This window comes from Triturus cristatus, chromosome 2_2 (assembly GCF_964204655.1).
Source record: "Triturus cristatus chromosome 2_2, aTriCri1.1, whole genome shotgun sequence".
In the NCBI taxonomy this organism is placed as follows: domain Eukaryota; kingdom Metazoa; phylum Chordata; class Amphibia; order Caudata; family Salamandridae; genus Triturus; species Triturus cristatus.
In genome coordinates this window covers 563653851-563676613 of record NC_140582.1, presented here as the reverse complement: position 1 = coordinate 563676613, position 22763 = coordinate 563653851, and the positions used below count along the sequence as shown (strand labels likewise).

The 22763-nt window shown below is 42.6% G+C and overlaps 1 protein-coding gene across 1 annotated transcript in view; it reads left to right on the top strand.

Moving 5' to 3' along the window:
- CTSO (cathepsin O) overlaps nucleotides 1-22763 on the top strand; it is a 114897-nt gene that overhangs the window by 58172 nt on the left and 33962 nt on the right. The window contains exon 4 of the mRNA XM_085641716.1: nucleotides 9725-9892. Coding sequence (XP_085497842.1) covers nucleotides 9725-9892 — 168 coding nt within the window. The remainder of the gene's footprint in view (nucleotides 1-9724; nucleotides 9893-22763) is intronic.

Genomic DNA, 22763 nt, shown 5'->3' with positions numbered 1-22763 from the left:
CCAGGTGTCTTTGCTGCATGTGTAGTCTCTCTGCTAGAGAGCATTGACCCTGATGCGTACTCGTATGTTGATATCATCTATCTCACAGACAAATTATGGCTGCATCTGTGTCGCGTTGACCGCATCATTGTCATGTTTGCGGCCTTCGGTTACAAATTCAACTTTGCAAAGTCACACATTGCAGAGTATACAGTGATGTTTTTGGGCTATGAACTCAACAACGAAGGCCGAGGATTAGCACTTCACTTCCTGGAGAAGTGTGCATGTTTGCGTGCTCCGACAACACTGAAGAAACTACAATCTTTCCTGGGTTTTTAAAATTTCGGGCGTACTTACATTCCCGACTATGCCCAGCGTATCAAGCCGCTATATGCCTTGGTACAACCTACTTTTTCTAAATCGAGCTGGCTGCCAGAACATTCAGCTATCTTGCAATCTTTGCAGTCTGATCTTCTTGCTTCGAATTACTTACTGACGCGTGATAACCACAATAACCTGGTAATAAGAATTGTGCCTGGCGCAGTGGGTTTCACTTACTTAACGTTCAATGAGGGCGACACAGTCCCCATTGCTTGCAAATTACACTTGTAATCTTCAGCTGAAATGCGCTTTTCCACTGTCGAGAAAGTTTTGACTGCAGTGCAGATGGCGATTCTAAAGGAGAGAGCGCTGTCGCAAGGTAAACGCATGTTGGTTGTCATACCGTATCCTGCCCTAGAGGCAGTATCGAAAGCCAGTGTGCCTAATTCTAAAACTCTGCATCCACGTTGGATACAATGGGCCACTTCTTTGACATAGCCGGATGTCACTTACATCTTTGATGCCTCATTGCAGACTCAGGAGCACTTGCAGTATGAATTGGTTCGGCGCAACCGGCAATGGAATCTAAGCATGCTTATTCAGCGGCCTGCGCAATAGTGGCTGGTACTTTCGTGAATGGTGAATTCAAATCTGATGTCATGCACACGCAGTCATTGGGTGATTGTACCGCCAGTTGGCAGAGCTACGTGCTCTGGTGCTTGCCCTGGAGTTTGCTGATCCTCGAGTGACCACTCTTATAGTGAGTGACTCTTTTTACTGTGTTCAGTCTTTCAACGACTATTTATTCTTTTGTTCTCAAAATGAGTATCGGGATTCCAAAGGTAGCACAATCAAGCATAAAATGCTTTGGGTTCGAGTCGCAGAAATTAAACAGCATCTTCCTCTCGTGAATGTAATTCATACTCTTGGGTACCAGCAAGTTGGTGTCCACGCTGTCGGAAACAGCTTAGCTGATGAAGCATCGAAAATAGCAGTGGCAACATATCTAGTAGCAGCAGTTACAAGATCCAAAAGTAAGATTGATGATGACCTCTTGGCAGCTATTGCTGCAACAGAGAAGGGAAGTAATTACCCAAGAGGTTTCCCTTCTTAATACTCTTATCATTTAAGTCCTGATAAAGTTCCCTATGTGAGTATTAACGACGTTGGTGACAGATTGATTCCCAACGCGGACTGCAGACTTTCCTTGATAACAGCAGCTCACAAAGGTATGGCTTCTGCACATGCCGGCGTTTCAGCGACTGTTACTCTATTACAACAACGTTATTGGTGGTGAGGATTGTATAAACAGACTTGAGCTTATGTTCTTAATTGTGACATCTGCCAGCAGATTAAGCCTTCGACTGCTGCGCGCCCACCACAAACACAGTTGTACATATCTAATAAACCACTTGGATGCGTTTATTTAGTTCACTGCGGTCCTTTCTCCTCTGATACTGCGTATAAGTGCATCTTAGTTGCAGTGGATTCGTGCACACGTTTTCTTTGGGTCTGGCCACAACGGAGTGCTGATGCTCGAACTGTCATCAGGGATTTGCGTGTCTTTGTGGGAATTTTCGCATGTTGTACCCTTCATTCTGACCAAGGTACTGCGTTCGCCTCTAAGGCGTACAAAGAAGCCATGAGATCTTTGGGGGTCCAAGTCAAATTTTCGTCTCCATACCGGCCTGAGGGCAATAGTGTTGTGGTGCGAATGAACCGTGACTTAAAGCAATCCCTGACAGCTAGGGTTCTAGGTACTGGCAGGAACTGCTTGGCCCATCTGTATAGCGTTCAACGTGCACTTAATAATCTCTCTAGAAGGTCTCTGGGTGGGCGGACCCCATACGAAATGCTCTTTGGCATAAAGATGTTTGTCCCGGATCTTGATGGTCTAGACATGGCAGCGTCAACCGCACCCTTTGACGTAGATGATCACTGTGCTGTATTACAGAATCTACAAGAGACCAGAGACAGTCTTGCAAAGGAGCACTTGCCATCCACAACTGATGCTGCGCTTCAGATTCCGGTAGTCGGCTGGCTACCTCGAGTTGGTGACCTGGTCCGTGAGAAGCTGGAGAACAAGAAGGAGTTTGGCCCTCTTATCGGGGTCCAGTTCCAGTGCTTGGCGTGCAGGGTACAAGAACAGTCATTTTACCTCCACTTCCTGGTTGCAAGGATAACAGGTACATCTCCATTGACAATGTCAATCTACAGCGAATGGCCGATTCTTCTTAGTATGACTCCAGCGGTCTCTTGTCCTGCAATGCTAAGAAATTCTGTTTTGACTCCGGCTACTACCAACAGGCCTGACATTGCCATCGAGATGCATACAGTTACTAATCCTTTATAGCCTCCGCCGGCTGGTGGTCCTACTGAAGATACTGAGTATACTTATCCCACAAATGTGTCATTGCCTGGTTTACAGTCAAGTGCAGTTGACCAGTCTCATTTTTCATTTGACACTAACTCTATGACTTCCAATGCCCCATCGAAAAGTTCTATTTTGGCTGCCTGGTTTAAAAGACATTTTTTCATTCCCGCTTGGACTTACATTTGGCTGGTGCTCATAAGTATTTTTTTGTTTATGTCCATTGGATTTGTGGTGGTATTTTTCCGTCTAGTGTAATGGACACTATCTCACCGAAAGATCTGCAAATAGATTAATTGATGGAACTTTGGCCCCCCACTCCTCATCGCACATCATGAAAAGGGACCAGACTTTTGTGAATATTACTGCCTGGCCTGTGCTGGATGGGATTGTATGGGATGCTGTTGAATTTCAAATTCATGGTCCCACAGAGGTGATTAATGTCCCCAATGTACTTCGTGTTTCTATGGGGGATGTTGTTAAACAAAACATCTGCTCTGATGATTGGGATGTCCAAGCCGTAGAGGCTTTTTTTTCTGATTTGAAATATTATGCTGCTTTTGATGCTGAAGATTTGTATTTAGACACAGCTAATTATGGGGAGTTGTTTTGCTACCAACACTATGGCAATCATTTCCTGCATAAAGCAAATACAGTTAGTAATTTTGTTAATTATACGCAATGGGAACATTGCCCGGCAGCCATTGAAGGCAGCTCCAAAACTCTAGTGAACAATTTTACATATTTTACTTATTTTAGTGTATCTGAACCTGAAGCCTTTTATTTTAAAGTAGCGGCTGAGACAGCTTCCAAAGTGAGACTGACCCACACTAAATTATTGTATTCCAAGTCCTTTATGGATGAATTGGCTATTGGGGGCTATGAGCTGTGGAAAGATACCACTGATCTTAAATCTGTTTGGGGTTCTAAAGCATGGCAGGTACAAGGAACAGAAGCTCTGCATCGTGCTTGCCTTATCCCAAACCACATGTTGTTTTTGAATTCTACCATTTTTCAATCCACCTACTTTGGATTGGCTACTTCTAAAAAAGATTAATTCACCATCTATTCCTGATCTGGGCGCTTATCCAAAATGGAATAATCACACAGATCTGTCCCTTGATGCGTTGCAGTCACATATTACTAATACATCCTTCAACATTTCCAACTTAGATCCTGAAGGATGGTTGATATGGCAGAAGAGCTCAGATTCCTGTCAACATCGTTTTCTGGGTCTATACCCTGGCTATACACAGGTTAGAGTGGACCCCCGGTTTGAATCTTCTCATTCTGTTACAACCTATTCTGTAGGGAAGTTATGTCAGAACTGGCTGCACCATTCCACCTTGGCATCTGTTAAACTTCATTTATCAAAATTACATGACAAAGTAGATTTGAATGATTTTGTTAAGGGTCCTGTGGGTGGCAGGTCCAAAAGATGGGTGTATGCTATTTATATCGAAGTTTGGAAATTATCTCAAATTGAAGCTGCTTCCAGATTAAGAGCTATTGATCAAGCAAATTTAGAAAAAGTGCTAGCTGTCAGCGATAATAGCATTAATACCCTTTCTTCCAGAATTTACACATTAGATAATATTGTTTCGTCTGTTGTGGATATTGTACAGGACGATATGTCTGTTTTATACCATGGGCAAAATCAATTGCATTCTATAATGCAGTTTGCATGGACTTTGCAAACATTGAAAGCTGGGAAAGTTCCCTGGGACTACATGAATGCATCATCGTTATTCCTGCCGTTTAATCTGACTGCAAAACAACAGTTCATGTCCATGAAAGATGCAACATACTCATTACTGCATATTGAAAAGTTAGAACCTTTACCTTTCTCTGTGGCCGAATCGAACTCTGCTGTGTGGCTTATCCACGGTTTAATCACCTTGCCGTTTCCATTGTTTAAGTTCAGTTCATGTATGAAACATTATGCCCTAGGCAGATATGAACCATTGGGCACTGCTTTCCTGCATGAAGTTTCGTCACTCCCATTTATATACAGATGCATGAGAGAGGGTAAAGAGGTTTATTTGAAAGGAGAGGAATGCACTTCTGCACGTGATCACTCAGTAGTCTGTAGGCACATCCAATTGCATGGCGCCTGCAACTTTCAGGCACCGAATTTAGCTTGCATTCTGAAGGGAAATCATGTGCCAGCGATTACGCCCACTTTTACATTGTTAGCTAACGGTAGCTATTTGCTTTTAAATAATGAGGCATGCTGCGGGATGCTAGTGGGGATTCCCTACATTGTAACTGTCTCACAACGCGTAGTCTGCTGTAAAAATTTCCTTTTCCCGCCCCCGCATGGGAGACTGGATGTATCCATCTGGCCTTCCATCCCAACCTTGAAAGAAGTCGCACTGACTTCCTCCCGTGAAACAGTCGTCCTTCACGTGGCAACCACCCGCACAGAGGTGCATGCACTTCTGAATACTGATCTCCCCCTTCATTCCGGTGCTCCGATTCATACTATATTCAATGCCTCGTCAACAACTGGCTTGGTGCATTTTTTCAAAGTGGTGGGCTCCGGCCTCTTGACCTCCTTCCAAACAATATTTGGTGTGATACCGGCATTTTTTCATTCTATTTTTTTCCAGCGTCTTCGGCGTGCTTCCGTTGATTCTTGCCCTCACGGCTGGTGTGCTCCTGTTGGTCTGCTTGCTGCGCAATGGCTGCACGATATGTATCACACAACAGCCTGCCCCGGCTGCTTCAACTGCGTAACTGGATGCTAGAATACTATGGAACATTACCACTGGCCACTTTAAGCGCAGCCTATGGATTATCCTTCCGGTTCTCCTACTTTACTTGCGTGCAACCTGTTTTCCATTGCCTAGATTGTCCATTCGAATGGGCTCTGGATTTGTGCCTGTCGAACTCGGCGTCTCCTGCCCCGGATTATGATCGACAAATGAGTCCCTTAGTGGCACATCAATTGGACTGTTCTGGCATCTGGAATATGGCCTGTGGAGCGGCACATGGAGTCCTAGGGAATTGGGATATTTTATGCGGCAGCTTATCACTTCTTGGCGAGAAGTTATCTTTAAGAACACGCAAGTTGTCCTCTGATTGTGCTAGAGGCTCCAGTTATCGAAGAACATGTATGTTCATTTACTTTGGTAGACTGGATGGCAGAATCTTTTACAGAACATTATAATGACTTCCTGTTGGAGGAAGTTGTTACTTATTGTGCCTACACGTTGATGGGTTAAATTGTTAGTAGTCCTTCTTCCGCACGTCCAAAACCATTTTTTAAATATATTTAGTTTTTACTCTACATGTAGGCTCTGTCAAGCCTCTGCAAGATGTTTTTGCTTTTTCGAACACGTTTTCAAACTGTCACTACCAATTATACGGATTGGCAATACATGAACTTGGTTCTGTCTCAATCGAACTTGAACTCTGCGTTCCTACTTTGGTTCCCTATTTTGTTCGTGGTCCGATCAAGGGAGGGTGTAGTGGAGGCAGAGTTCCATGTACACACATTGCTATGTTAGCATATGCGTCTTAGATGTAAAATGCCATTTTGCCACTTTTGCTGCTTTTGCACACGACACTGCAGGTAGCTGTTATTACAAGAAAAACTGATTGCTTGCTTTTTCCTCACATGAGAACGGTCTGTTGTTCACATCCTTAGACGTGCACCGCGACCTTAGTCTGAACACTGTGTGCAGAAGTTGTCACGGTCAAATAACAATGTATGCTTTTAAATTCAGGTTGATCGGCTCACGCTCTAGCCATAACACGCACACAGCTGCAAATATCTGAAACTCGGGTGCCTTTAAAATTGCATGCATGATTCAGACACTTGGAGAAAACCTTTTCCAGACACAGAGCAGAGCTGATCCTGTGATGTGATTCACCTAAGCTGATATTTACGGTATGGGGTTCCCCATTCAAGCCTAGAGACCTTCTATTAGTTTCATAAAACTAGCTTACTAGCGAAGGGAGGGTGGTTTTATCCCACTATCATTTGTAATATGATTTCTCCCTTCATTTTCTATGGTATTGTAACAATTCTGATGATTTTGTTTTAAATCATTTGTCTGCTTATGTTAGCCAAAGTACTGCATCTTAGGGCATGTAGTTAAAAATCAACATTTTAACCTTTACTGTGTCTCTGATTACTTTTGTTGTGGACTGATATGAGAATAATAACGAAAAGGTGTTTCTGATTCCCAACATTCCTGAGAGTAGTCTAAGTCACTTGTTCTGGGTTGTCAAATCATTGGTAGCTTCGAGATGATACGGAGAACGAATGAGACACTGATGCTAGTCGGATAGGGGTTCTGGGTATTGAGGTGAGTTTTTGGTACACCGCTATTCACTGAGGTCCTGGTTTACTGCGCATAGTTCTGTGCATGAGCAGAATCCCTGCAACATCAGGGGAGGAATGGGGGGCTGATTTAATTGACTTGTTAGCACAAATTGGTCGCTGAGGGTGCACTGCTCAACATACAGGTCTTAGCACAGAGCAAAGGAGACATTTGGAGGGAAAAACTAATAGTCACGGGGAATGAGAGGGAAAAACTACAGAGTTTGGGCTGCAAATCCCTCAATTCAACAGGTTAAATGGAAGCAGTCACAGGCAGTTTAAACACAAAAACATGGGATAAATTATGCAATCACTGGCAGTTAAAACTACAATTTTAAACTGTAACAACCACAGGCAAAGACAGTTAAAGAAATTTAAAAAGAGAAAAATAAGATGATGCAATCACAGGTAGAGAAAATCGTTTTTTAAAAAACTGTTTAGGAAAGAGACAGCACTAGTCTGCCTCCTTACCACTTCCTGGACTCTGCTCACTACAATCTGGGGCACAGGTAGGCTGCAACTCACAAGATGGAAGGGAATATATTTGTGTATGTGTCTAGTATCAATCAATCCCTCATGTATAAGTATATAAAAATATACTTAAAAACAAACTCATTAATTTTGAAGCATGTGGTTGTATTCCAAGGCTTTACATATTCATTGCCCCTTCTGCTTACTCAAAATCATTGATTTACAATCAAGCCCTAGATGGGCATACATTAAAGAAAAATACAACAAGAAAGTGTTAAAGCAAAATTCTCTGTTGCACCATCTATTATTTAAATTCCTGCATTGGTAATCAAGCCCGAATGGGCTGCATTTTACCAAAAGAAAATGTTACGATCAACTTCTATTTTGGATGTATTCTAACCAAATTATTGTAGATAATTGTAGATAATTTCATTCATCAAAGGACAATCAGTTTGGAAAACTCCGGTGTTGTTCTATATCAAAGAAAATTGGATGCCGCTATTGACTAACTCAAAATAAGTACGTAAATGTATGAATGTGAAAATGTGACTACTCAAAAGAATCTGAGTACCTTGTAGGGGGCAATAGTATTTCTCTTGGTTAGCCTATATGGGTCCATAATTCCTCCTCACTGTTAAGGCCCCATGGTGTGCGCATTCTAAGCTCCACTATATATCGGGATTCCAATTGCCTGAGAGATTTGACCCTGTACCCTCCTCTGTCTTTGTGTGGCATCTGGTCAATGGAGAAGAAACGTAATAGTTGACTTCTGCTTTGATGTGATTCCGCAAAAAGCCTAGAGACAGGGTAAGTTTCATCTTTTTTGTTATTGCCCAGGCATATTCCAACACTCGCTTCTTGGACGAATGAACCGTACTTCCAATATATTTTTTGTCACATGGACAGACCAGGCAATATATCACAACGTTTGAATTGCAGTTCAAGATTTCAATTATTTTTCTCAGTTCCCTTTTTCCAGGAGTCTCATAATCCTTCACCTTTGAGCTTCTTCTACACGCCTTACACCTAGAGAGGCATTAAGAATTGAGAGGCGATCCAACATGTTAAATGCCTTTGAGAGGACAAGAAGTATGAACAGTCAGGTGTTTCCTTCATTTAGGAGTTTTTGCTCATCATCTTTAGTATCTGAATTGTGGTAACTTCTGTACAATATTTGGTGTGAAAACTTGATTAAAATACATGTAGGAGGTTGTTAAGTATGTGCTACGAATTATGTTGAGATTAATAGTCACAGTTTAACTTAGAGTGCTTTTGAAGGAATAGATTAAATCAATACTGTACAGCTCCTTTGGTGTGAGTCGAAGAGGACAGTCTTTTGACTAATAGCTGATGGTCAGTGGTGATGAAGGTGGTTGAGACAATCAATATTATGAATGCACAAGAGTGACCATAAACAGAGCAGTTGAGTATCTTTTCTCTCATGTTTAGGAGAGCAGTCTTGGTAAAAAGCTGATGTGTGATATCTGAATGGAAGTCTGTCAAGGCCATTTGATTACAGGTGCGTCCATAGTGACTGCACACTATAAAGTGTTTTCACCATATAAGACAGGTGTGATGGGTCTGTGGTTGGAAAGATGATAAGCATCTCTATTTGGCTTCTCTACTCACATGTATTCTGCGCACACCTCTTCTAAACACATCCTTATTTAATCTAAATGTTGTATTGGAGTAGAGAGATTAGTAATATGTGTATAGCAGCAGGATTTGTGTGAATATTGGCTTGCTGCCTCCAAGTCTCACAATGCCAGAAGAATTAATTTGGCATTGTGTTTGCCACGTTTCTTTGCTTCTTCCTCTTTATAGGCCACAATTAGTTACCTTCGGTCAACAACTACTGTTGCCAATCGTTCTGATTTATGGTTCCAGAGAGGATGCATAGCCTAGTCACAGTTTGATTCAGTGTTGATGAGTTTCTTGATGACTCGCAAAACTAGTGGTGATGGATTGATTGATGGATGGTTTCAGAGTGATTGGTCTGCACAGCCAAACCTCAATGGGAAACAGCGGTGATCATGGTAATGCTGTGAGTCACAAAACACCTTTGTTAATTTTCATATACGGGTTCCAGAGCCAGACATTAATCTCGGCCCTGGCCTAGGAGTGCTATTGTCCTTTCATAAATGTGTCAGTGATGAGCAAAATAAAGTGACATAGTATTGAATTCATGGCCATTTTAATAATGGATAGTGGCACTGTAGAAAGTTAACTTGAATACACTGTTTGTCTTTCAGTGTGGGAGTTGCTGGGCCTTCAGTGTGGTGGAGGCAATAGAAACCCTTCATGCAATCAGAAGCCATTCACTGGAAGAGCTCAGTGTACAAGAGGTCATCGACTGTTCAGAAAAGAACTTTGGTTGCAACGGAGGATCTCCTACCACTGCTCTCAGATGGCTAAATGAGGTTGTTAAACTTTGAAAGAGAATGTGTTTACCTGATGAAGATTACTACAGAACAGGAGAATCGCTTGCAAGTTAGAAATGTAGATCGCTTCTACCTAAATGAAAGAGAATAATATTTTCCTGAAATATAACTAGCCTTTGCAGTTAAGAATTTCAACAAGGTATTTTTTAATGGCATGAAAACTGTAGGAATGTTTACTTATTCATATACATGTATTCAGTAAAGAAACAAATTTACATATTAAGATTTTGTTCCTGCTCAAATGGGGAAAACCACTGAAATCTTTAGCTTTTGGCATGCACCACTCACAATACACATCGTAACTCATGACACCCCCTGTTTATCTATTGCTTGACTACCTGTTTTCCAGTGCAGTTTGCAAATGGGCGTTTTATGCATGGTGGGTGTCGCAAGTTACAGTGTGCATTATGTGCATTTAATTCCTTAACTAGCAAATTTATGTTGTTTTCTGCATTTGAGCAGTATCTATAACTTAGATTTGAACTTTGTTTTTGTAGTGAATTTCTATATTTTGTTTCTTATATTACACTTGTGTTGGACCTGGCCTTTTAGCAGGGATATCCCCAAACATTTTGTCTTCTTCCTCCTATTTTCTCTGACTGTCTTTGTTGGTTTTAGGATGCTGGGTACTTTACAACTGCTCATCTGTTGCTAAAATGCAAGTGTTCTCTGTCTAAATTGTGTTGGTGGTTGGTTTATCCATGAGTGACATATTTAATTTACTAGGAAGTCCCCCAAAAAGTGAATCAGGCGTGCCCAGGGTCTGTAAATCAAATGCTAGAAGTGGGCCTGCAGCACTGATTGTGCCAGATTAGCCCTACAACCATGTCTCAGACCTGCCACTGCAGTGTCTGTCTGTGCAGTTTTAAACTGCCATTTCGACCTGGCAAGTGCACCCACTTGCCAGGTCCAAACCTTCCCTTTCACTATTGCAAGGTCTGTCTTCCCCATAGGGTAACATGGGGATTGCCTTGAAATATCATTTTTGTAATTTCCCATTGGGAACATATAAAAATTTGGATTTTGGGGTCTCTTAACTCGCAATGTAAAAATGCATGGTTTGGAGAAGTTGGTTTTTAAGTTGCGTTTCTGAAAATGCCACTTTTAGAAAGTGGGTATTTTTTTCTCAATTATTCTCGCTACTGCCTGTCTGTAGAATACACGTCTGGGTTAGCTGACAGTTGGGCTCTTGTGCATTCACTCTAGCCAATCACAGAAAGAGAGCTGAGGTATGCCTTGCATATCCTGATGTATTTTGAAGAAACTAGGATAACAGCCGTTGTATGGTCATATATCCAGATGGATGTTATAATTTAATATAAGAAATACACAAAAACATAAAAGAGGGACCAGTTACAACAAACAAAACCGGTTGCCAAACTCGGGCATAGCACACATTGGTCAAAATGCAGATAAGTGATTTATGCCAAGGAACATACACATTCACAAAGAACAATTGATGGACAGAATGCAGAACAATGTCATACATTCACACCTGTACAGAGATCTGGGCCTAAATCCATCATTATTTTGCTCACCATGCCACTCCAGTTTGATCCTAGCCATATACAAATCAGTCTTGACCCTTTACCTCATGGGAACAGTCCAGTCCGTAACTGCCAGGTCACGTCCTCCCTGCACTGGAAACACGCATCCTAGGACCGGGTTCGGTGTTTCACCCCTCATCAGCTAGGATAGTTTGACTTCAGTGGCATGGAGAGCACGGGACCCACAGTGAGCCTGGGACCCACGTAAGGGCATACCCGGCACACTTAGGGCGAGGAAGAAAAAGACACACTTTGATGGACAGAATGCAGAACAAATCAAAACATTCACCCCCAGTCAGGAGATCTGTGTTAAATCCATCATTCTTTTGCTCACCATGCCACCCCAGTTTAGATCTGGCTATATGCATATCTGTCTTGACCCTGTGCCTCATGGGAACAATCCAGCCCGAACTGCCAAGCCAGGTCCCCCACATAAACTGGGGGGACATAGTGAGCAAAAGAATGATGGATTTAACCCATATCTATTGACTGGGGGTGAATGTTTTGATTTGTTCTGCATTCAGTCCCATCAATGTGTGTCCCAAGGAACATACACTTTAGCACCATTGCACTTTATAGTAAAAGAAAGTCGAAATTTTGTCAAGGTGCTGGAGTCGACGACGTTTCGATCTCTTAACTAGGTAATTGGATCATCATCAGGACATTACAATTGATGCCTGAGAAGGATGCCTGATGAAGGGGAAGGATCAGGGGAGAAAAGAACAAGGGAAGAAAGAAAAAGTAAATTAGATGAAGCAAAGGGTTGTGTCTTTTGAGGCATGCCCACTTGAAAGGCATGCTAATCAGTGTAACTCAGTGATTAAAAATGTAATAGCCATGGTGATATTCAGCTCATGGGACATAGAGGTGAACATGCCAAATGTGGGATAATATCAGCCGAGCATGGTGAGTGGAAAAATTAACGGCAGGGTAAACAGTCTAATTTCTGTGAACCAATCATAGATGAGGACTAACCATGGGGACTAAAGATGCAGGCACCGATAAGAATAAGGCTACCACGTCGCGAAGGGAAATACCATGTGGATCTGAATTTGGAAATAAGGTCAAGAGGCAATTAGTGGTAGTGAGAAAACAAGAGTCAGCCATGGTCAAATGGTCACGGATTGTAATCCCCCCCAACCTTAAAGTTAGTGCTGACCTAGCTCAAGATGATTACTTGTTGGGATGGCTTTGGCAGGCGGGCATCGGGGTCGGCCCAGAAGAAGGAATTGTATGATCCGGTGAAGGTTGGATTCTAACAGGACATCGGGAGAGAGAGCAATTAATTAGTGGACGCCGTGAATTAAATCAAGTACTGTAGGGTTGGAGAGTGCCCTTACTGATGGCAGGCAGGATGTTCAGTGACGGGCGCAGCATCACAAAGAGGAATGGTAGTGGTCCAAAAACCACGGCTTCAAGTGAGGGCGAATTTATGGACACCGTGCCATGATGAGGTGATAGGCATAGGAGAGTGCAGACGTTGTCGAGGTGAAAGTACCCTGTCGATGGGGTGTACACATGAGCTTCCAGATAGATTGGGTGCCCTTGTTTCTTCAAAATACGTTTAGAGCAATCGCCCAATTTCAAGAACTATAATCCTATTTCCTACTACTCCAAGTGGGTTTTTCTTTTTCCTCCTGCATTCCCATCTCTCTTTTCTTCCTACTTTGTGCATTTTACCCTACAAAATATAATGTCATATCCTGCTCCTCTATATTCAGATGAATAAATTAAGGGAATCCTAGAAGGTCCATCTTTATTTTCTGACACTACAGAGCCTTCGCCACCAGCCAGCATTTGATTATCTGAACAATTAAAGAAATGCAAGAATAAATATGTTTGGTTACAATTGATGATTCACATGCTCACAGAATATTTGAGGGAGACATTATTCCAGTGGGTCTCCAGGTGAGGAACATTCCAGGAGTTTGTACAGATATTAAAAAGTATTTAAAAAGCTTTAGCTACATTGGTACTACATGTTCCAGGCATTGGATGGTGCTTGGGATAGACACCGCTGTGGAACACATCAAAAAACTAACAGAAGAAATTAATGATTTAGAAAAACATATTACCGAAACAGGCTCTATAGCAGAAGCAAAACAACTTTTTGAAAAAGTCCAACAAACTGAATGAATTCCATAGAATTGAAGAAAATAAGAAAACCATCAAAGTAAAAAGGGACATCCGATCCTACAAAACTGAATAAACATATCCCTACTTAACTGACAAATTCTACATAAACGGAACCTACACAAATCTCAACTTTGGACTTCCCTGGTGTAGATACAGCAAACAAAACACCATTGTGGGTGTCTTGACACCTCAGGTGAATCATCAGATTACACACAGGAGGGTTTGAGTCCCTCCACTAACACGCCAACACAAGCTTTTTTAGGGAGAGGCCAAGGACGACCAACCATCCACAACAGTGGCCACCAACAACGCTGGTACAATACACGAGGAGATCGACAAACACAACAGAAGTATTACCAATGGTAACACCCAACAACACTGTACTTAACACGACCAACACTCAGACCATACCTATATTCAAAATCTTCACACACCTTCTGTCTGAAGCTGAAATATCATTACTTAGCGAGGACCTTTCCTTTGTCCCAACTCTTCGCCTTAATGTTTTGAAATTACAAACGGAATTATTATGTTTCTTTCACATAATCAGCCTATATTCTTTTTTCAGGACAATCCCAGTGTTTCCTGTAATGCTAATACCATTCTTCCCCCTCCGTCCACCTTCTCACCTCCTCATGGCTGCCTCCCTGCAGAAAAACACCCTTTTGAGAGATTAATTCTTAATGAGATCTCTAGACTGCAACTCGAGCCAGCATTAATCCCCACAACCTCCCACTTCGGGCAAAACAGGCTCTTACAAATTCGAAATTGAACAATACCTTGGTCATTAAACCTGCCGACAAGCCGGGTGGTATTGTAGTTCAGTACATTAGCCCATACAAAACTGAGATTTAGAGGCAGGTTTCCAATACTGACCACTACTTGTGATTAGCCACTGATCCTACACACAAAATTCAAAACCTCATCCGACACATCACAGAGAGGCAAATCAGACAGCTTCCTTACACAAAACAAGTACCTTTTTCTTTATATGAAATTTCCAAGAATACTTATTTGCCCCCTCCTGGCCAACCAATTGTCTCGGGTTGTGCGTCCGTCCTAGAGCTTCTAGGAAAGTATGTGGATTTTTTAAATAAAATACTTTTTTCCTAAGACAAGCTGCTACATTTTCATTTTGACTCAAAGACTGACATTCTCTGCACTTTGGACGTAAAACCCCTCTACACTAAAATACCCCCAAACAGAGGGACTGACAGTTATTGAGAACACTCTTCACTCCAGAGCACATCCCCATGCTGTCCTCATGTTCTTCATTTTACAATTATTCAAGATTTGTCTTGCACAAAATTTATTTTCCTTTGATGGCCAATTCTATCAACAAATCAAAGGTACATCAATGGGAGCAGTTTTCACCGCACGTTTTGCAGTTCTATTTATTGATAGCTTTGAGACTGACAAGATACCGTCCTCTAACAACCCTTTTAATAATAATGTTACCATTTGGAAGCGCTATATTGATGATATCTTTCTGATCTGGCATGGCTCTAAAGGGTCCTTACTCAACTTTCTCCAATGGTTTAACACAAACTGTAATGGACTGCCATTCATGCTAACACACAGCAAGACCCACATTGCCTTTCTAGACCTACTAATCAAACACGTTGACAGCAAGTTGTTTACCACTGTTTACTGCAAACCTACAAAGAGGAATACTCTTCAGTCCTAAAGTAGCCACCACCCTCGAGCCTTAAGGGACTCACTTACATTCTGACAATTTTTTCACATTAGAAGGAATGGCTAATTTAAACAGGATTATTTCTGTGAAGATAATACTATGGCTGATAGATTGACTGCCATGGTGTACCCACGTAAATTAGTACACAAGTCCATTAAGAGAGCATGGTACTGCCCCCGGGACACTCTTCTCACACCCAAAGACCAACAACCCTTTTGTGTGCGTCACAACCTTTTTGTCGGTCTCAAATCAATTCAGGAAATGCATCTTGAAACACTGGCCTACTTTTAATGCTGGGGACCTCAAACTTGAGCAGCAACTATTCGCGTTCCGCAAGAACTGGAACCACCTATTTGGAGTCAACCTTCCACCCAAAAAGACATCACACACCCTCAACGATCTGTGGGGGATCTCCCCACTGGTGGGGCATTGCAAATGTGGTAACTGCCTTGTCTGCCAATTTACAATTGAACACAATGAATTGATAATGAACAACATCAATATTGCTCCTACACAGTTTTTCAACTGTAATTCTGCAAATGTAGGGGATGCCAATCTATATTGGACAAACAACACAGAAAGAAAGGATCAGAATCTGCCAACATCAAAGCTGTCTCCACTGCAAAGTACTGAATGTACCCCTTGTTGACCACTTTGCAGAAAAATGACACACGGAGGACAACATACCGTGGCAGGTTATCACCGTGTTCCAAACACCTCCCAGACGTGCCGACATAAATCACAATCTCAACAAGGAGGAACACAAATTGATTCTGCGCATCAAAAGTCAAGACACTGGCCTGAACCGAAGGAATGATTGGACCTCCCTGATATGAACTTACAATAGCCAGCCAACCGAATATGCAAACCAAATATGCACTATGTAGGGCCATTTTCTCTGTTCCTGTTTTCATGTACAACTCGTATTGGTATTAATGAGTACAATCCTTAGGCATACACATGCTAACTTCCAGCGTCTACTGCAAACCAGTACCTGTTATATAATTACATGTGTCCTTATCATCCAAGCAAACCATTCACTGATATTAATATAACACCACCCATCAAACCTATTTCCTCATTCATGCCAAGGATTTATGACAGACCGTATTGAGCACTCACGAAGGTGACCCTAGCAACCCCCTATCATGAAGACTGCCTCACGCTGTTACTTCATATTGTTCATATTGTCAAGACATACCTCCACCTGAGGTGAATATGTATCACCTGTAAATAATTTATCAGTGATGTTTTCTTGGTAATCAGTCTACACATACCTCTCAATCGAGCTCTAAATGCAACCTGTATAACTTATTAGAGATCCACCTTATGTAAATATTTAATTACGCACATTGACTGGATTCTCAAATCTATCAAGTTACTTTGTTTACGTACAGAGCCCGGCTTCTTGATAAGACATAAGTGCTGTTCCATGTAATTAACACACTGCCATTTGCTGATGTAATATTTAATGTTTGCCTACCCTCTCTTCTCACACTATTATGGCCGCCGCCTTATTCACCACCTCAACTCGATAGAGCTGCCTGTCTGTTTCGATGAATGTCATCATTTGGGGGTGCATACCACACTCCCTTACGTCCTCGTGCTCCCATGTATGCCACATCACCAGGATACTGTGACCCCAACAACGTCTGCACTCTCCCGTGCACATCACCTCATCATTGCATGCTGTCCATAGATACACCCTCGCTTGATGCCGTGGCTTTTGGACAACTACCATTCCTCTTTGCGATCCTGCGCCTTTCACCGAACAGCCTGCTATCAGTAAGTGCAACCTCCAACCCACCCCATAATGATTGAATTCACAGCTTCAACTAATTAATTGCTCTCTCTCCCGATTTCCTGTTGTTAGAATCTAACCTTCACCAGGATCATACAATTCCTTCTCCTGGGCCGATCCCAATGCCTGGCCGCCAACGCCATCCCAACAAGTAATCATCTTGAGCTAGGTCAGCACCAACTTTAAGGTTTGGGGAATTACAATACGTGGCCATACGACCTTGGCTGACTCTTGGTTTTGTTCCCTATCCCTAGTTGCCACGTGACCTTATTTCCAATCCAGATCTACATGGTATTTTCCCTGGTGACGTGGTGGCCTTATTATCAGCGCTTGCACCTTTAATCTCCATGGTTAGTCCTCATGTATGATTGGTTCACAGAAATTAGACTATTTACCCTGCCGTTAATTTCCCCCGCTCACCTGATATTATCTGGCATGTTCACACTTTTGTCTCATTAACTGAATATCACCATGGCTATTGCATTATTAATCACTGAGTTACACTGATTAGCATGCCTTTCAAGTGTACATGCTTCAATAGACCTGACCCTTTGCTTCATCTGATCTTGTTTTCCTTTCTTTCCTTTTTTCTTCTTTTTCCTAGTTTCTTCCCCTTCAGCAGATTCTTCTCAGGTATCAAATGTAATGTCCTGTTGATGATCCCATTTTCTAGTTAAGGGATCGAAACGTCGTTAACTCCAGCACCTTGACACAATTTAGATTTACTGTTAATATAAAGTGCAATGGTGCTAATGTGTATGTTTCTTGGCCTAGTTTACTTATCTGAATTCCGCCAAATATGTGCTAATCCTGAGTTTGGCAACCTGTTTGTTTGTTGTAACTTGTCCCACTTTTATATTCTTGTGTATTTCCTATATTAAATTATAACAGCAATCTGGCTATATGAACATAGATTTCACTGTATCTCTGTGTTAATTGCAAAAGTAAATTTATGTTGTGAGGGAACGCTTTCTCTATACAAATTGCATATCCTTATGAGCCTTTTTGAGCTAGAGTGGTGGGAGGAGTTGTCACTGACACCTGAATAGGGCTGTGCCTGTCCTCACCCAAAGTTTTCTCCACCACTCTGTAATGTGTTTGGAGCCAGTTCAGGGAATGGCAAAGTCTTTTGCACTACAAAGACTTTCCTTTGAAGTTTGCCTACTTTAAAGGCAGAAAGGAGTACAAGTATTTACCCTCTGACGCCCTAAAATCAGAACACTTTAGACTGACGACATTCGGCCAGGAAGAAGAGCTGCATGCTGTTGAAGGGACTTCCACTCTGCCTGTTGCTTTGTTGTGCTGGCCTGCTGCTTGCTGCCTCTGTCCTGGGAATAAAAGTGCTGGACTTTGCTTTCTACGTCCTGTTTTTAAGGTTCTCCAAGGGCTTCCGTGTGTTTGCCTCCTGTTAAGAAGTCTTTGGGCCATCAAAGACTTCCCCTGCCAGTGCCCGGGCTCTTCTGCTCAGAGTCCTCACTTGCCAAGTGGTGCCAATTCCAGTTCCTGGGCCCTTGGAACTGTAACCCTGTGTTCTTAAAGAGATACTCCACACATAGATTTGCGGTGCCTGTTTTCTCAATGTACCACTGCAAAAGATCGACACATCGCCACTGCATACCCCGCAGCGTGGTTCCTGCTTGAAGCATCGACCACACTTTCACCACAGGCCCCAGCTCGCCGCTGCTTAACGTCCGATAAATTGCCGCAGCATGAGTTTTGAGCCCCATGTCCCCCCCGTGTCATTTGTGACACCTGCTCTAACTCTGACACAGCGCCGGCTTCGTGAATTGGGAATCAACGCTTCACCTGCTTCGCGGATGGGGAATCAACGCAGCACCGGCATCACTGCTGTTGCATCGATGCAGCACATATGTCTTTTCAACACATCGTTCCTCAATACCAATTCTTCATCAACACCACGCCGCAGTAAGGAACCGAGGTCACATGTCCGTAGATCGACACATCACCTCCCCTACCAGTAAGGTACAGATGCATCACCTTTTATTTATTTATTTTTAGCATTTATAAAGCGCACTATCACCTATCAGGCATCCTGGCGCTGGCATATAAGTTCACAGAGAGCCTATTGTTTCGGGGAGATGCCAGAATAACCATGTCATGCACTAGGAAAGAGCCAGGTTTTTAATCTCTTCCTAAAAGCCAGGAGATCAACCAGATGTCTTATTTCCAGTGGGAGCTTATTCCATAATCGGGCGGCAGAGATACTAAAAGCTCTGCCTCCAGATTTTATTTTTTTAAATCTTGGCACCTTCACTAGTCTAGCTGACGTAGAACGAAGGCTTCTCTCAGGGGCATACCAAGCTAATTTCCTCTGCATAAGTTCTGGTCCAAATCCATGCAAGGCCTTAAAAGCTATGCAGAGGGACTTGAACTGGATTCTCTGCAATATTGGAAGCCAGTGCAGTTCTGCCAAGGAGGTCTAGAACCGTCGTGACTTCCCCAATGCCAATTTAGCTGCAATTGCTTGGATCCTCTGGAGCCTATCTATTAGGTATCTCAGGGAGTCCAGCAGCAAAGCATTACAATAATCTAATCGGCTTAAGATGGTGCTTTGGGCTACCAATACTCGTGCATGAATTGGCAAGAGCGGGAAAATTTTACGAATGACTCTAATAATAGCAAAACTGCTCCCCACGGTTTTATTAACCTGAGATTCGAGCGTCAGCTTATTATTAAACATGATACCCAAATTCCGAACCTTGTCAACAGGCAACGGTGGACACGCCGAATTTGTTGGCCAAAGGTTCGGGGGCAGCATGGGGGGTGCCTTCCCTGCTAGGCAATAGAGAACTTCGGTTTTATCAGCATTGAATTGCAATGAGTTTTCCTTTAGCCAGTAAGCTCACCTCCCCTGACAGTAAGGAATCAACACATCACCTCCCCTGCCTAGCAGTAAGGAACCGATCTGTCACCTTCCCTGCCAGTAAGGAACATACACATCATCTTCCCCGTTTAGTGAGGAACCGACATACCGCGTTGCTTTTCTGGCACCTCACCTCCCCTGCACCTTGCACTGTCTTTGATTTTTGATGCATCTAAGGAACTTTGTGCTAAATAATAACATAACAGGTGTATTTGTAAAGCGCACGTTCACCCCAGCAACGGGGCATCTTGGCGCTGAAATAACAGATTTATATTGTTACCCAACTCAATGGTACTCATTTTATCGATCTCAAATGGATGAAAGGCTAAGTGGACCCGCCAGGATTTGAACCTGTGACCATGAGGTCGAACACAGGCCTCTGCAGTGGATGCATTAGTCCACTGATCCACCAGTGGACATAGATTTCTATGCACCAAACTTGCCTAATCTGTTAGAAGTGATATTTTGACTTGTGTATCTTGGATTTTTGTTGTTTTGGTCTTGTTTCATTCAGAAAAATATTGGCTATTTTTCCAAACTGTTGTTGACTCTTTTTTAGTGTTTTCACTGTGTTACTGTGGGTGTGTGTGTGTGTGTGTGTGTGTGTGTGTGTGTAAAAATGCTTTACTCATTGACTCTGAGATAAGCCTGATTGCTTGTGCCAAGCCACCAATGGGGTGAGCATGGGTTATCTTTGCTGTATGCCTCCCTTAACCTGAATAGAGCGAGGATCCATACTTGGACAGGGTGCAAATCACTGCCAAATAGAGACCCCTTTTCAAACAACTTGCTTATCATACTTCGCTGCACATGGCCTTTGACCATGCGCAGCAAGGGTATGATTCAGGGAGTGACTGGGGACCATTCCCTGTGCCCTAGTCCCTGTCGGCAGCCACCCTGTAGTGCACATGCTTTGGCTTGCCCAACAGGGCTTGATCACAAGTTCTGGCTTTCGGCTACGCCCTACATCCAGCCGCCTGCCTCCAGTCAAACCTCTCTACCTATGGTATTCAGTCATGCACAGTGGGTATTAGATGAAGGCCAGGCACCCAACTTACTGCCATCACTGAACCTATACTGCACATAACTTTGGCCTTACACAGTAAGGGTAGGGTACAGGCCCTGTCCACTGGCTGGACTTCAGGGCTTGTCTTTAACTTTCGAAAGATGCAGAAGAAATTGGAGGTTTCAAAACTGAAGCACTTTTTATAGAAGACATGTTTGTTTGTGGTCACCTAAAGTATAGATGAGGTGGAGGTAGGTCACTTACAAAAAGCTGGTCACCGAACATCAATGAACAATAGCCCTTTAGTCTACCTTTTGCTGAGGAGGGCTGAAGGCTGAGCAAGTAGGGTATTAGGTGGTCATGGAAAGGTGGGCACAGTCCCACCCCCCCACCCCTATTGTATGTTGGGTGTGTAGTATCCTGAGTCCTCAGAAACCTCCAAAGCAAAAAACATATTAAGAGGTGCATGTCCTGCTTCTTAGGCAAAAACAGAAAGCTGTCTCATGCTCCCACAAATCACAGGTCTGGTATGACTTACTATGCAGCACTGCAGAAGTTCCAGCAAGTAGAGTGACAAGTCACTCACTCCCCCAGTTTGTGCATGATGCCTCATCACCAAAATGTAATAGCAAGCACTTAAAAAGACGGTGGTGGCACATTATTATTTATGTTCTCAAATGCCACCAGATAATATATTGTAACGTCTTCATATCTACTTCAGGAAAACAATTCTGGATCTTTCACCTATCCCAGGATTATTGTGTGCCTGAAATAATTAAAAAATGATTCATGGAACACCTTTCCTACCAATATGGCTATGTGTGGAGAGGGCCTTCACTCCGGAATCTTCATTCCACCACATTCCTTTCACTACTGCTAAGGAAGTCCATGTTTTGCTATTGGAAATGCACAATCAATCTACATGCACACTCTAAGCAGCCTCCAACAGAGGTTCCTCTGGCCTGTAGTTCCTCTATTGAGTAAGATCATGCAATTTCTTATAAATGTGCTGTCAGTCCTGGACCAGGAAATATTCATGTTCTTTGTGGGTGTCTGTAACATCCTATACTTGAGTGAAAGAAAGATGTCTATTTTGGGTATAGTTTACCAGGGAGACAGGAATAACTGGTATGGGCTTTCACTGGAGTTGGCAAAGTCAGTTTCCTGTACTCTGTGTTGATGTCTTCCATGGAAAATGGTTCTAACAGTGGATGGTGCCATTTATGTACATTTTCAATATAAGAAGATTTTTGAAGGCATCATTGGCCTTCTCTGCAGTAGTCTGTGGTGACATGTTTTTATCATCTCCATAAAATGTGTGTGTGCCATTGGATTTTTGCAGGTTTTGCATTTCAAATGTCGGAGTATTTCATCGAACCTGCACATTTCTTGTCTGATGAACTTTTTACTGATCTTGGCAGGCATTATGCACTGATCATTCATTAACTCATTTATTCTGGCAGAGAGAGTGGGACTGGGGTGGAGGTTACGTTGAAATTAATTCCCAAGGTCGCACAAAAAAGTACCAGAAGAGGCAAACACAGAGCCCCTATCAGAAACCTCAGTGCTAGATAATCCATAAAATTGTACAATCTGCTGGAAAATTTGCTTGCATATATAAGAGAAAGTGTTAACTCAAAATGGAGTTGAAATCCACATTTACAATAATGATATCATATTTTTCATTCTTGGGCGTGAACATTTTAATGTCTAAAGATAAAGTTGCAATTAGCAGGGGAAAAAAGAAACTAGTGCTGGTGACATGACTGACTTGCAGGCC